Here is a 13779-nt window from a genome sequence, read left to right as displayed (position 1 = left end):
TCATTTTTGGGTGAAATTGAGATTCTCTTCCCTATTTTGGTTAAAATTCCCTTCCCTCTTTCCATGGTTAAAATCCCCATCCAGCTTAGGTTTCTTCTCATTCCCTTGGAAGTTTCCATTTCCCTTCCTCTTTTCACCAGAATTTCCATCAAGCTCTCTTCCTTTAATCCCATATAGGTGAGCTGCACGACCATAAACATCATCTAAGGATTCAAAGTTAACTCCCCCAAGCTTCCCTTGCAAAGTCAAAGTTAACCCTTGCTCAAACCTTTGAGCTTTTATGGCTTCAGTTGGGACTATTTCAGGTGCAAACCTCATTAGCTCTATGAACTTGGTGTAATACTCATTCACAGTCATGGTTCCCATTCTAAGGTTTGTAAATTCTAGGCATTTCTGCTTCTTTAGGTAGGGAGGGTAAAACTTAACTCTCAAAGCTTCTTTCATGGTTTTCCAATCAAAATCAGGTTTGGCCATTAGGTCTTTCTTTCTTTGTGACCACCATAGGTCAGCTTCTTCCCTTAAATAGTACACACCATTATTGATTTTTAGATCCTCAGGGCAATTGATAGCATCAAACAGTTTGTCAAATTCTCTAAGCCAGTTTTCTAGACTTGCAGGGTCTTCCTTTCCATCATAGGTAGGTGGTTTACTAGCTGCTACTTTCTTAAAGACATCGCCAAAATTTTCAATATTACTCTTGCGAGTTACCTGAGTTGTCATAGCTTGAGTCAAGTTTTGAGCTATTTCGGTTAGGCGCCTAATCGGTTCCGACTTTCCCTTGATCTCTTCCTTCCCCGATTACGGATTATCCCTCTCACCATCTTGCCTGGATAAAGGTGTACTAATAGAAAATTTGCAACTAAAACCTAAATTCAAAAATAATGCAATTAGAATATTGCAACACTTTAGTACATCAAAATCATAACAAAGTACAAGACAATTCACAATTTTCACCAAATTCCATAAAGAAAAAAAAAATATCTCGACCAATTCCAAATAAAGGAAACTCATCATCATTAGAAGGTTAAAATTGTCACCAAACTCCTTCCATGTACATAATTAATTAAGTAAACCATTATGCACAAAAATTCACATAAATTGCGACTAAAGTCACGAAAAAAAATTATTTATTTATTTTTGAAGAAAATTCGAACCTATCACCTAATGCAGGAAATTTATCATGTAATTCTAGTAAAGGAATAAATTAATTTATTAAATAGACTTTGAACAAATTCTTTTGCTCTTTTTCTAAAATTTGTATAAGTTCAAGTCCTCGATTTTTAGTGTGAATACATCAAAACAACATCTTCCCAGGTAGTTAGAGAATTATACACAGCGTCGGTATGAGCTCCTCTTATTCAACCTAGACAGAAGACATTACGAGTGATGGATTCACACCAATCATCTTTTCTCAAAAAATAGGAAAATAGTTTTTAATGAAAATATAACTTTCTTTGAAAATAGATTTTCATGCTTAGAATGCGAAACTCTATCATAATACCCCTTAAATTCTACCCTTACTCTCAAATTTATTTATAAATTTTTAGTCCTAGGTTCTTTCATGGCTAAACTGATACCATTTTGTAACACCCCAAATTTCTCTCTTTTTAAAACCAACATTTAATTGAATAAAACCAACCTTGAGAGAAACTTAGGAGTATTACTGCCACGTGATTACGTTAAAGGCTAATTAACTCAACTAATGCAGCGGAATAACTCAATACTTTTTTTTTTTTATTGAATAATGATAATCGAAATAATAATAGTGTATATTTAATAAACCCTTGAAATTAAAATACTAAAATCTGAACTCACAAATGAAACCAACTTAGAAAAATAAATCCTAACTAGTGAACTCTCCATTAATCCCGTATGCAAGCATGTCACATCATCACATCAAGTTCCTGAAAACTGCTCACCAAAAGGTGAACAGGGCCAAGCCAAAACAAATAGGAAATACGGGTTAGCAAAAGCTAAGTACGAATATATGCAAGACATGTAAAACATTTATATATATTTGAACATACTTTCACAAACCATTTAATTCAAACTTGCTTAATTGAAATCATAGAATATTCATTTTCCAAAATTAGAAACTTTCCATAAATAGTAACTTTTCAAAAGTATAAACATTTCAAGAATTAAGATTTCCAAAATAGAAACATTCCACGAAAAGAAATATTCCCAATATATAAACTTTCCAAATATAACAATATTCCAAAAGTAGAAACTTTCCAAAAACAGATTCCAATTAGAATATGAAAATCATACACCTCTTCTTATCTCCCCTTCCTTCCTAAATGTGCACACCCCCAAGCTAGTATTCCATCACAAATCTATACGTTGGGGTACTAACCAAATAATAGTCAACAAGTGACCCTCGACTTACACAACAAGTGATGCGTATGAACATAAAAGTTCCATGAAATCCATTCCACCTTGATACTTTATAAAAGTATAATAATGTCATGAAAGACCATCCAGTTCCAACCATATGATAAACCAACAAACCTCCTTTTATTTAATCAAACGTATTTTTAAAGAAAACAACGTATTTTGAAATAAAGATTTATAACTCATCAAAACCAAACAAACTATTTCAAACACCACTTGAACAAATCCATCATCATATTAAAATCAATAAAAATATTTAACCTTTCAAAAATCCTCAAATAATTTTCAAAAATCAAGAAACAATTCAAAATCACTAAATTCACAATTTTCAATTTGAAAACAATTAATAGTTAATAATCAAACCATACATAGATTTCAATCTATAACAATCTAGCCACATACACGTACCTTGATTAAATAACACCTCACACAAATATTAGTTTGATCTTGCTAAGGATCACTCACGAGTTCCTAACAATTAATAAATAAAACCCTAATTAATTCATGATTAAACAATTAAATTAATTAAAATAAATCTAATGGACTTAAATTTAATTCATGAGTTATGCATTCATAATAACAGTATTATAAATCAAAATTTCGAACTCATGGTTTAAAAATACTCTTTTAAAAATTACGGCATTAATTTAGAAGATTTTAAATAGTAAAAACTGACCGTAAAAGAGAAGGCTTTGAAAACAATTGGGGTGTGGAAGTCACGACACCAAAAGGTAGACGTCGGCGGCAAGGAGTGCACGACCGGGGTGTCTTAGTGGTGGTATAAGGGTTTTAGGTAAGAAGGTTTAGAGCCAAAGAGGGAGAAGAAGTTTAAGAGCGGGCTTGGGAAAACTCTCAACTTTTGGTGTGAGGAATTATGAATGAAGTAGGGGGTATTTATAGGTGTAGGATTAGGGTTATAATGGAACCCTAAGGGGTATGGCCGTGGTTGGTGTTCAAGTTGTGATAGGAGTCTGAATCTAGTCATGATTTTGGTGATATTCGGTTTAGAGTAAAATCGTTTAAAATAGAAATACAAAAGATAAAACCACGAAATTTTAAACAGAGGCTTGAATAATTAATTAAGATTTATCCTGAAATTTTCAGAATTTATCTCAAAGAATTCGGAGTTTTAGGGAATTTTGAATTGGTAAAACTCTTTAAATCCAATTTTAAATAGAATTATCTTATTTTTCCAAAACAAATCCGAAATATATTCTCATAAATATCATATAATATAAAACTTATTTTATAAAATACTAAACATAATTTTCGGATTTATAAAATAATTTTAAGTTGATTAAAACTCTTTTTCTCCAAAATTGATTCCTAATAGAATTAGGAATTAATAAAATATGAAAAATATAATTTAATTCAGTTTTGAAAATAATATTCACATTTGATTATTTTCCCTCCAAAATATTTGAATATTTTTCCCTCCAAAATAATTTAATATCAAATATATATTAAAAAAAATGCATAAAATGATTAATAAAATGCCTAAAAATATGGGGTATTACAGGAATGACTTTGGACCTTGAAACCAAATGCAATGAATATGAAAGCGGGCTTGAAGATATGAAGAATGGACTCTAACTTTTACAATGCATAAATTCTTATGAACTCAATGATGCAATGTGACTTTATTGGGATTTATGCTAATTAAATCAACAAAGCGAAAATCAATCCCGAAACCAGAATCTCATGCAAAACTAGTTAAATGTAACATACATTCGATGCGTGTACTCCCACTAGCTTCACGAACACGGACGTGAACTCCAAACATAGTTCCTCTACAATTGTCCACCGGTAAGTTCAGATTCGCCTTGATTAATTAGCTTAGAACTTTCTCAAGGTATTTTAGCTATGGAGGAATTTAGATCTCTATTTGGTTTTTCTATCACCGGAGGCAAAACAAAAATTAGGGGTTTTGTGTATGGGTAGCCAGACAGAAAGGGAGGGAAATAGGAGGAAGGGAAGGCGGAAAAGGGAAGAGAATATGAGCTCTATTTTTCTTCTAAATGTCTCCAATTTTAAAGGGATGCTGTTTATTAAACTGAGAGGGAAATTAATCATTCCCTTCCCAGCCCCAATCTTTACCCAAATAAGATATTGATGTTTATTAAATGGAATTTTTCATAATTACCACCTTATAACGTCAATTTTTTCAAACTTACCACCTTATAAATTTTATTACCACCTTATATTTGCATAAACCTTCAAAATTACCAACACTTAACGAAGACTGATAACATTTCATGTGTGAGGCCCACTTTTTTGTTTTCTTTTAGTTTTTCCTCTTTTTTCCACGAGTTCCACAAACGGAAGATTTAAGAGTTTCCGTTAAATGGTGGTAATTTTGAAATGAAAATTTATAATTGGTAAATTTGAAAGGGTGGACTTTATAAGATATTAATTATAAAAATATCCTTATTAAATTGAAAGGAAAAATAAATAATTCATTTTCCAGTCCCAACCTTTTATCCAAATAAGGTATTGATGTTTATTAAATTGAGAGGAAATATAGATCATTCCCTTCCCAGTCCCAACTTTTTATCCAAATAAGGTATTGATGTTTATTAAAGTAAGAGGAAAAATAGATCAATCCCTTCCCAACCCCAACCTTTAATTTATGTGAATAAGGTATAGTGGGTATAGGAAATGGCCGACTTACGTCTCTTTGGTATCATCACTGGGTAAGAACGGAAGCGCTTTATAAGACAGTGAATAGAGAAATTCTGGATTCTATTGCGCACTGGTTCTTTAGTGATATAATTAATCATGGAAAATGGGATTTGAACAAAATAAAGCACATAGTACCTCCTTTTATTTGTGACTTAATCTCTGCAGTTCCTCTTTCTGCTAATACAAAACTAGAGGATTTCATAAGATGGTGTAGACACCTACTTTTGTCCCCGTTCCTGCAAGGGAAAGGTTCGATGATGAAAGCATAAAAACTCCACTTGACAACGCATGTCCTATAAAATAAACGAATCTCGATTCCCCATTTCAGTTCACCCGAAACCTGCTATTTATGGAAACCTGCTAAAAATAGTAACTGCCGTAAAAGGTAGCGTCTAAAAGTGGCAAATCATAAAAGATAGAAACCTGTCAGAATTAGGTGTTGCACTCCAACATAAATCCTAAATGAGATAGAAAACCGCGAGAATCCTATTCCTAATAGGATTCGGAAATAGGAGTCACGTATTAATTAAAATCCTAACGAACCTAGAGTTCGTAACGGGCCCAGACGCATTCCGTCATAAAATTGATACGCGCTAAAAGACTCGAATTAATCTCAAACTCTACGGATTTTAGGAATCCGAATCTGACTAAACAAAACTGCCCAGACCCTATTTTCAACGCCTGGCTCTGGGCGCCGAAATCTTCGGCGCCCAGGCCTGGGCGCTGAAAATACCTGGGTACGTCTCTTTTCCTAATTCTTTGTGGATTAGAACTCTGCAATCCTATCTTTCCACGAACTCTTCCCTATAAATAGGCCCCTAGTTTCGACGTGAAACAACACACAACAACACATAATTATATTCTGAGTATTGACTCCAACCCTTAGCCTAAGCCTCTCGCTGCGAAACTGTTCACGCGTTCTGTCGCAATCGATCCATAAATCGAACAGAACGTATCCTGTCCCATAATCGAGATTCGTTAAATAAAAAGGAGAAATAGCAAAGTCAAAGTGGTTAGTTTTCTGAGAACCGTGACGCACCTCTCAAGGGTGCGTCGTAATGTGTCCCTTTTCGATGATTTAACTGCTTTCCTCGCCCTTTTTATGAACTGTTAAACTAACCTAATTTGATTGTTCTATCACGCCTAACAAATATAATATTTTTGGGAAATCGGATTATCATGCTAGGTCCCTTAATGCTATTTAAATCAGATAATCACGATCGAATTAGTATTATATGTTGCATATTGCTAAAATCAACTCAGATTAGTTTAATAGTTAACGCATGTCCCTTCAATTATTTATGCTGAGCTAGTAAGGATATCCTGCCTCTGGAGTTATCGACGAGCGAGTTACTCCTCTCGGTAGTTACAGTCCCCCGAACCCTCAATCTCTACCTTGCGGGTGTATATTGAGAGATCCCCACACCAGGGATCACAAGGGAACCTACGGTCGTCGTGGTCAAACATAATTGCACTCCCTTTATGTCACGATAACCGGGTTTTGTCAGTTTTTCTCATTGTCGTTAAAAACTGAATGGCGACTCCTATATTACTAGTCAATTGGGTGTATACTCATAGGAAATCCAATTACACTTGATTGAATAAAAATAATCGTCACACCCACGAGGGACAAGGTCACGCATCAGCCTCGCGCTTTTTCGACCCCCTCACAGTGGCGACTCCACAGGGGATAGTGAAGGAAATACTCGTGCTTGTAGGTAATCAAAATAGCCGAAGGGTGAAACGATCCTACCCCGCGTTTATTTCCCCATCAAGTTGGGACGACCTGAAAATCAGCATATTAATGTGAACGGGCAGAACATCATAACGAATCTCGGCTCCCTCGGGAGTTGGGACTAAGGATACCTTTTTTTCGCCAATAGGGGGGTGCATACGCCGCGCATGTTTCCCACTCGGTACTTGCGCAGGTAGTACACCTATCCCGAACCCAATCGCTCGCCCATTAGGTCCCTCTCGCCTGCATGCCCCCTTGGCTTGCACTTGCGGGTTGGCCTCTTGAGCGAAATTCGTCTGTTGAAGACACTACCTCGACCGGGGCATGTGTTGGATCTACGATAGAAGCGGTACCAAGCCAGACGCAAATAAACTACCCATAGAAGCCTATCATAAACTACGTGGCATATTTAACTTTCAAATCCATGTTTGTATTGTAGTTATGTGTAGCGAAATATGTGATTGTGTGTGACAAACTATCCTAGAATACCAACGACCTTAAAAACTGCCCTAACGTTCATAGACTAATTTGCCAAAGAGTTATACCGAAACACGTGTTCCGCAAACCCGAATGATCGCCACAAAATAAGCGACGCTCGGGATGGCCCGTAACGAATCCCACAAACGCTGTTACGCGTAAAGGACGTTATTAGGCAAGCACGCAAGTCGAAGTCGCATAAACAGAAGACAGAAAACGAGAACCAGCCAGGGACGCATTTTCAACGCCCCTGGATGGGCGCCAGAATTTCTCACGCCCCTATCTGGGCGCTGAAGTTGCTGCTTGGCCTTCTGGTCAGGCGCAGCAGCTTCGGTGCCCGCACGAAAGGAAAATACGTAGCAAAAAATGTTCATAAAAAGAATTGCTACGAGGGCGTAAGAAAAGCACTCGATTTCAAAAGCGACTCGCGAAAAATAAATAACTCTTTGCGTCGTTGTTAGGCCTCCTACGACGGCAATGCTCGACACTAAAAGTCGACCATGCAAATAATCATGAATGTCACACGGGCAGAGATTTTCAAAAACATAAAGAGTTCAAAGTGCACAAGTAACAGTCCAAATATACTAGTCCGACTTAAGGGTAGTCATAGAATGCCTAAAAAACCGACTCACGAAACAAACTAATGTGTCTCCTACTCCACAACAATAATGCAGGGCCCCTGAGTACTTGCCCGTGATAGCCATCAAGAAACGCGATGGAAGAAGCATATCCCGAACATCTGTACCTAGAGGTCGCACAAACCCAAGAGATGCATGCTCTGGGACACGACCCTTTACGTTCTCAAAGGCCACTCGCCCCAAAGAACCATGCTATGCCAAAAACGCTCCCCAACTCACATGCTTTCGGGCTATTGTTTGGGTTAGAAAAGAAAAGAGTGAAGAAAGAAACAGAAATTATGGCATTAGCTCTCCAAGATGAAGTGTTCGATCCTACTAAATTGATCGCTCCATCACCCTCAAAAGATGACCAAATCCAACGAGGGTGGCGCAAGACTTTCAAATGGACTAATGCTCGTGGGATGAAGTTTAAGATATCTGCGGGAGAGGGTCCGATGTACGAAGAATTAGAGTCTGAATCCGAGTCTGACTCCGAGTCCGAACCTAGCAAAATTGTAACCCCTCCAAAAAATAGTTTAGACCCGGAAATCTCTACTCCGGGAGATCTTTTTTATGTAATGCTTCATGACTTTAATAAGATAAACAAAACTTTTGAGTATGTGCCGCTTAAAAATCAGAGTAATAATGCAGAATGTCTCGCCACTAATGAGCACGAAAAAAAGCCAGAAGAGGAATATACCGAACTAATAAAAGCTGTAAATGAACAAGAACTCAAAACTCCTATAATTGAGGACACGGAATCGGTAAATATTGGAACAGAAGAAAATCCTAAAATTATTAAAATTGGCCTCACCTTAACTCCCACTGAAAAGGCCGATCTAATCTCCACTTTGCGGGAATTCGAGGGTGTCTTTGCTTGGTCCTACAAAGACATGCCAGGAATAGATCGAGAAATCGCTGAGCATAAAATTCCGCTAGATCCCAAAATGACGCCAGTAAAACAAAAGCTCCGGCGGCTCAAACCAGAGATAGCCTTGAAAATAAAAGAAGAAGTCACTAAACAATTAGACGCCGGCTTTATAAAAGTCTCCAACTACCCAGAATGGGTGGCCAATATTGTCCTTGTAGCTAAAAAGATGGACGAGTGCGAATGTGCGTAGACTTTCGAGACCTCAACAAAGCCAGTCCTAAAGATGACTTTCCCCTACCTCACATTGACATACTAGTAGACAATACCGCAGAACACGCGCTCCTCTCCTTTATGGACGGGTACGCCGGATATAACCAAATACTCATGGCAGAAGAAGACATGGAAAAAACAACTTTCATTACCCCTTGGGGAACATATTGTTACACTGTAATGCCTTTTGGTTTGAAAAACGCGGGGGCCACCTATCAAAGAACAGCCACCACGTTACTCCATGACATGATACATAAAGAAATCGAGGTCTACGTGGACGACATGATCGTCAAATCTAAAGACCGGCACGGTCACCTCCCGACACTTAAAAAATTCTTCACCCGAATCTTGAAATATAACATGAGACTAAATCCACAAAAATGCGTGTTCGGGGTAACCTCGGGAAAATTGCTAGGATATGTTGTTAGTACGCGAGTAATCGAGATTGACCCATCTAAGATCAAAGCCATTACCGAAATGCCCCCACCAAAAACTGAAAAACAGATAAGGGGCTTCCTCGGAAAGCTGCAATACATTAGTAGGTTCATTTCCAAGCTTACTATGACTTGTGAGCCAATATTCAAAAAGTTAAGAAAAGAAGAAAAGGCCGAATGGGACGAACAATGCCAAACTGCCTTCGATAAAATCAAAGAATACCTAAGCAAACCACCCGTCCTCTCCCCGCCTTTGCCTGGAATCCCTTTACGCCTATACCTAACCGTCACGGATACTGCAGCAGGAGCTATGCTCTCATAGTGTGTACATGGATCCGAGCGAGCCATTTACTACTTGAGCAAGAAGTTCATACAGTACCAGACAAAATACACAGAACTTGAGAAAACCTGTCTCGCCCTCGTCTGGGCATCCAAAAAACTCAGACATTACCTATTGGCCCACACTGTTCATATAGTGTCACAACTAGATCCCTTAAAATACATGTTCGAAAAGCCCGCCCTGAGTGGTCGCCTGTCCAGGTGGCTAGTCATGCTCTCAGAATTCGACCTAAAATTCATGCCGGAAAAAACAATCAAAGGAAGAGCGGTAGCCGAATTCCTGGCCGAGCATGCCACGAATGAGGAAACCACGGAAGCTTACCTCCTCCCCGACGAGGAACTTCTGATGATACGAGACGACTATTGGACACTGTACTTCGATGGCGCGTCCAACCAAAAAGGATGCGGCGTCGGAGTTCTCCTAGTCAGTCCCGAAGGAGCCCATGTACCAATTTCCGTCAAACTTGACTTCGAGGCCACAAACAATGCCGCCGAATACGAGGCCTGCATAGTTGGGCTAGAGGCCGCAGTTAGCCTCAGAGTCAAACACCTACAAGTCTTCGGGGATTCTTCCCTAATAATCAACCATATATCCAAAAGATGGAAGGTCCGAAGCACTAATCTCTCAAAATATCAAGCTCATTTGGACCAAATAGTCGAGCAATTTGAAAAAATCGAGTATACGTACTTGCCAAGAGACGACAACCAATTCGCGGATGCACTAGCGAAGCTAGCTTCAATGCTCAACATCCCGAATGAATGGGACGGAATGACCCTTCGGGTCGAGCGAAGGAAAGAGCCGGCTTATTGTTGTGCCATAGACTCCGAACCTGAAAACACCGAAGAAGAACCATAGTACACGGACATCCTTCGTTACTAAACAAGTGGGGAATTCCCCCCAAACACTTCCCCGCGAGCACAAAAGGCCCTACGCCTCCTCGCTTCACAATATAGCATAATTCTGGGAGAACTGTACAAATACACGCCGAATAAAATCAAATTACTTTGTGTCCATCAAAACCAAGCCCAAAGACTGATGGAAGAATACCATAACGGCGTGTGCGGACCCCATATGAACGGAAAAATGCTATCCCGAAAAATATCCCGCTCAGGATACTATTGGACCACTATGGAAAGTGATTGTCATCACTTTGTAAAAACTTGCCCAAAATGCCAAATCTTCAGTAACCTCAACCATTTGCCTCCCTCAGAACTATACACCTTCACTTCTCCATGGCCCTTTTCCACCTGGGGTATAGATATAATCGGCAAGGTAACACCAACAGGCGTGGGGGGACACGAGTACGTTTTAGTCGCAATTGATTACTTCACTAAATGGGTAGAGGCAGTCTCCTATTCGAAATTAACAGCCAAACATGTCGCTCGATTCCTAGAAAAGAACATATTCTGTCGATACGGGGTTCCACATGAAATCATAAGCGACCAAGGTTCCCATTTCAGGGCCGAAGTCCAAGACCTGCTCAAAAAATATCATGTCAAACACCATAAATCCTCTCCCTACAGGCCGCAGATGAACGGCGCGGTAGAGGCGGCCAACAAAAATATCAAAGTCATAATTGAAAAAATGGCCGAAAATTATAAGGATTGGCCCAACAAATTACACTTCGCATTATGGGGCTATCGAACCTCAATCCGCACCTCCATTGGAGTGACACCCTACTCCTTGGTATACGGAATGGAAGCAGTCCAACCGGTCGAGTTGGAGATTCCCTCCCTCCGGATCGTCCTAGAAAGCAAGCTACCCGAAGCTGATTGGGTTCAAGCTAGGTACGACGAACTCGTCCTTTTAGACGAACGGAGGTTGAGAGCTCTATATCACGTGCAAGTGTATCAAAAGCGCATCGCAAGGCAATTCAACAAAAGAGTCAAACCTCGAAACATCAAAGAAGGCGATTTTGTATTAAAAGAAGTCCGCGCACCTACTACGGACCCTCGAGGAAAATTCCGGCCTAATTGGACAGGACCATATTTTGTAAAGACCATCCTACCTGGCGGAGCAGTCCAACTAGCCGACATAGATGGAGCGGAATTCGCTAGCCTCACGAACTTAGACCAACTGAAAAAGTACTATATTTAATAAAATTCAGTCCGGAGTTAAGGCATCTAATAAAACACATTAAGACTCATAAGCAAACATTCTGCGCATTACTCTAAACAAACGGCATAAAACTCGATAAAGTAGAAAAAGCGAAGGACAAAACTTCAACGCCCAGGACTGGGCGCTGTTATTTCTCACGGCCAGGCCTGGGCGCCTTTATTTCCTTCGCCCTAAATCGGGCGTCGTTCTCTCTTGCCACCTACCCTCCCACTTCTGCAAAGTGTTCGTACTCCTTTTTCTAACCCTCAAAAGAACCACGAACACTTGGGGGGGAAGCAGACGTGTAATGAACACCCTTTTAAAATGCTTTTTTCAAAAAAGCTAGAACTACGCGCGACCTGATTCTGACAAGATACGTAGGCAATCCTTCTCAAGGATTCGGTCCAATAAAAATTAAAAAATAATAAAGTCATGCAACGCATCAAGAAGAAAAGATATTGCAAAGGGCACTCTACCCTAACCCATGCACGGGCAAGACCAAATAAAATGAAAAAGCCACAAGAATTTCCAGGAACAAGCCCAACAAAGGAGTATGGCACGAGTCGGCAAAAAACAAATCCCCCCCTAGTGAACATGCATATGTAATACCCCAAGTAGTCGGTTAGTCTAAAAATATGTGTGCACTCTTATATGAACTCATTATTTTTACGAAAGTCTTTTCCTTTTCGAAATTCGTCATTGGTTTAGAAAGCTAATATTGCTATAATATGTTAAAACGAAGCCCACGGAAGGCTCAAAACATTCTTGCACCAAAAATCGCAAAAAATACATATATACATGCGGAATACAAGAATGAATATGTACAAAACAGGAGGTAAGCCTAAGACTCGTCATCGTCTCCATGTCTCCAAACCTCGCCGGTCCATCCACTCCACTCCCCGTGGTATGAGGGCCCCCAGCCAGAGTCACCCCGAAAATGAGGTTGTGACTGCACCTCGGGGCTAGGCTCTCGGGCCACCGACACGGAACGTCGCCTACGCTCCGGCTCGGACCTCTCCCCGGAAGAACTCATCCCCGCGTCAGAACGGCAATGTCGTAGGGGCGAGTGTCGAACCCTCTCTCTCTCACGACGACCGTGCCCCCCGCCCGAGGGACCCGCGTCGTCGGCCCCGGCACGTCCAGCAGCCGTCTGCAAAAAAAAAAGAGAGACAAAAGAGAGTGAATAACCGAAAGCCAAACAAAAGGTACAGATCAAAAAAAAAGGGCACATTACCCGAGTAGAGTGGGGGCTCCTGCAAGAAAGTGCGGACCGAGCTCGAACCAACGCGGACTTCAACCGGTTGATCACCCCCACCATCGCATTGGCCGTACGGGCCGGAACCTGAAACAAGAATGTCGGTAAAAAAGAAAGAAAAAATATAAGAAGAGTACACAAATAAAAGGTGCATACCGCCTCTACTCCCTCAGGGAGCGGAGCATGGAAAACCCGGTCTTCCGAGAAAGTCTCCACAATCTCGGATCCACTCTCTCCGGTATACGAGATCCGAGCATCGGGAAGCACCCATCCCCCCAACGAAGGGTCAGGACCCTCCTGCACAAAACACAGTAGGCATAAACACATGGGCACGAGCATGAAAACACTAAAATCAATACAAAGAGAGGAGGCAACTTACTGAAGGAAATAATGCCCTTGGTCCAAGTATGCATTCTATGTTAAGTCTAATAAATGCGGTTCAGTATTAATTAACAAGTTAATAATTCAGTGAGATCAAGTGAGCTGAATGCCTAGCTAGAGGCCGCTTCAGTTCAAGTGGAATTAATGATATTAATCCACAGCTTACTCTTGACTGAACCCGTAGGGTCACACAAATAGTACGTAAACGGATCAAGTATTTAATGGC

The 13779-nt window shown here is 39.9% G+C and overlaps 1 protein-coding gene across 1 annotated transcript; it reads right to left on the bottom strand.

Moving 5' to 3' along the window:
* On the bottom strand, positions 1-720 carry LOC110777697 (uncharacterized). The gene has a single exon (XM_021982287.1). It carries the CDS (start codon positions 718-720, stop codon positions 1-3), a length of 720 nt encoding a protein of 239 aa, XP_021837979.1.
* Between the last annotated feature and the right edge of the window lie 13059 nt (positions 721-13779).

This window comes from Spinacia oleracea, chromosome 2 (genome assembly GCF_020520425.1).
Source record: "Spinacia oleracea cultivar Varoflay chromosome 2, BTI_SOV_V1, whole genome shotgun sequence".
NCBI lineage: Eukaryota > Viridiplantae > Streptophyta > Magnoliopsida > Caryophyllales > Amaranthaceae > Spinacia > Spinacia oleracea.
The sequence above is the reverse complement of the archived record's forward strand: the minus strand, read 5'-3'. Positions and strand labels throughout refer to the sequence as shown.

What these genes read in the sequence shown, in the direction of transcription:
- LOC110777697 (XM_021982287.1), bottom strand. Translation starts at nt 720, where the DNA reads ATGACAACTCAGGTAACTCGCAAGAGTAATATTGAAAATTTTGGCGAT.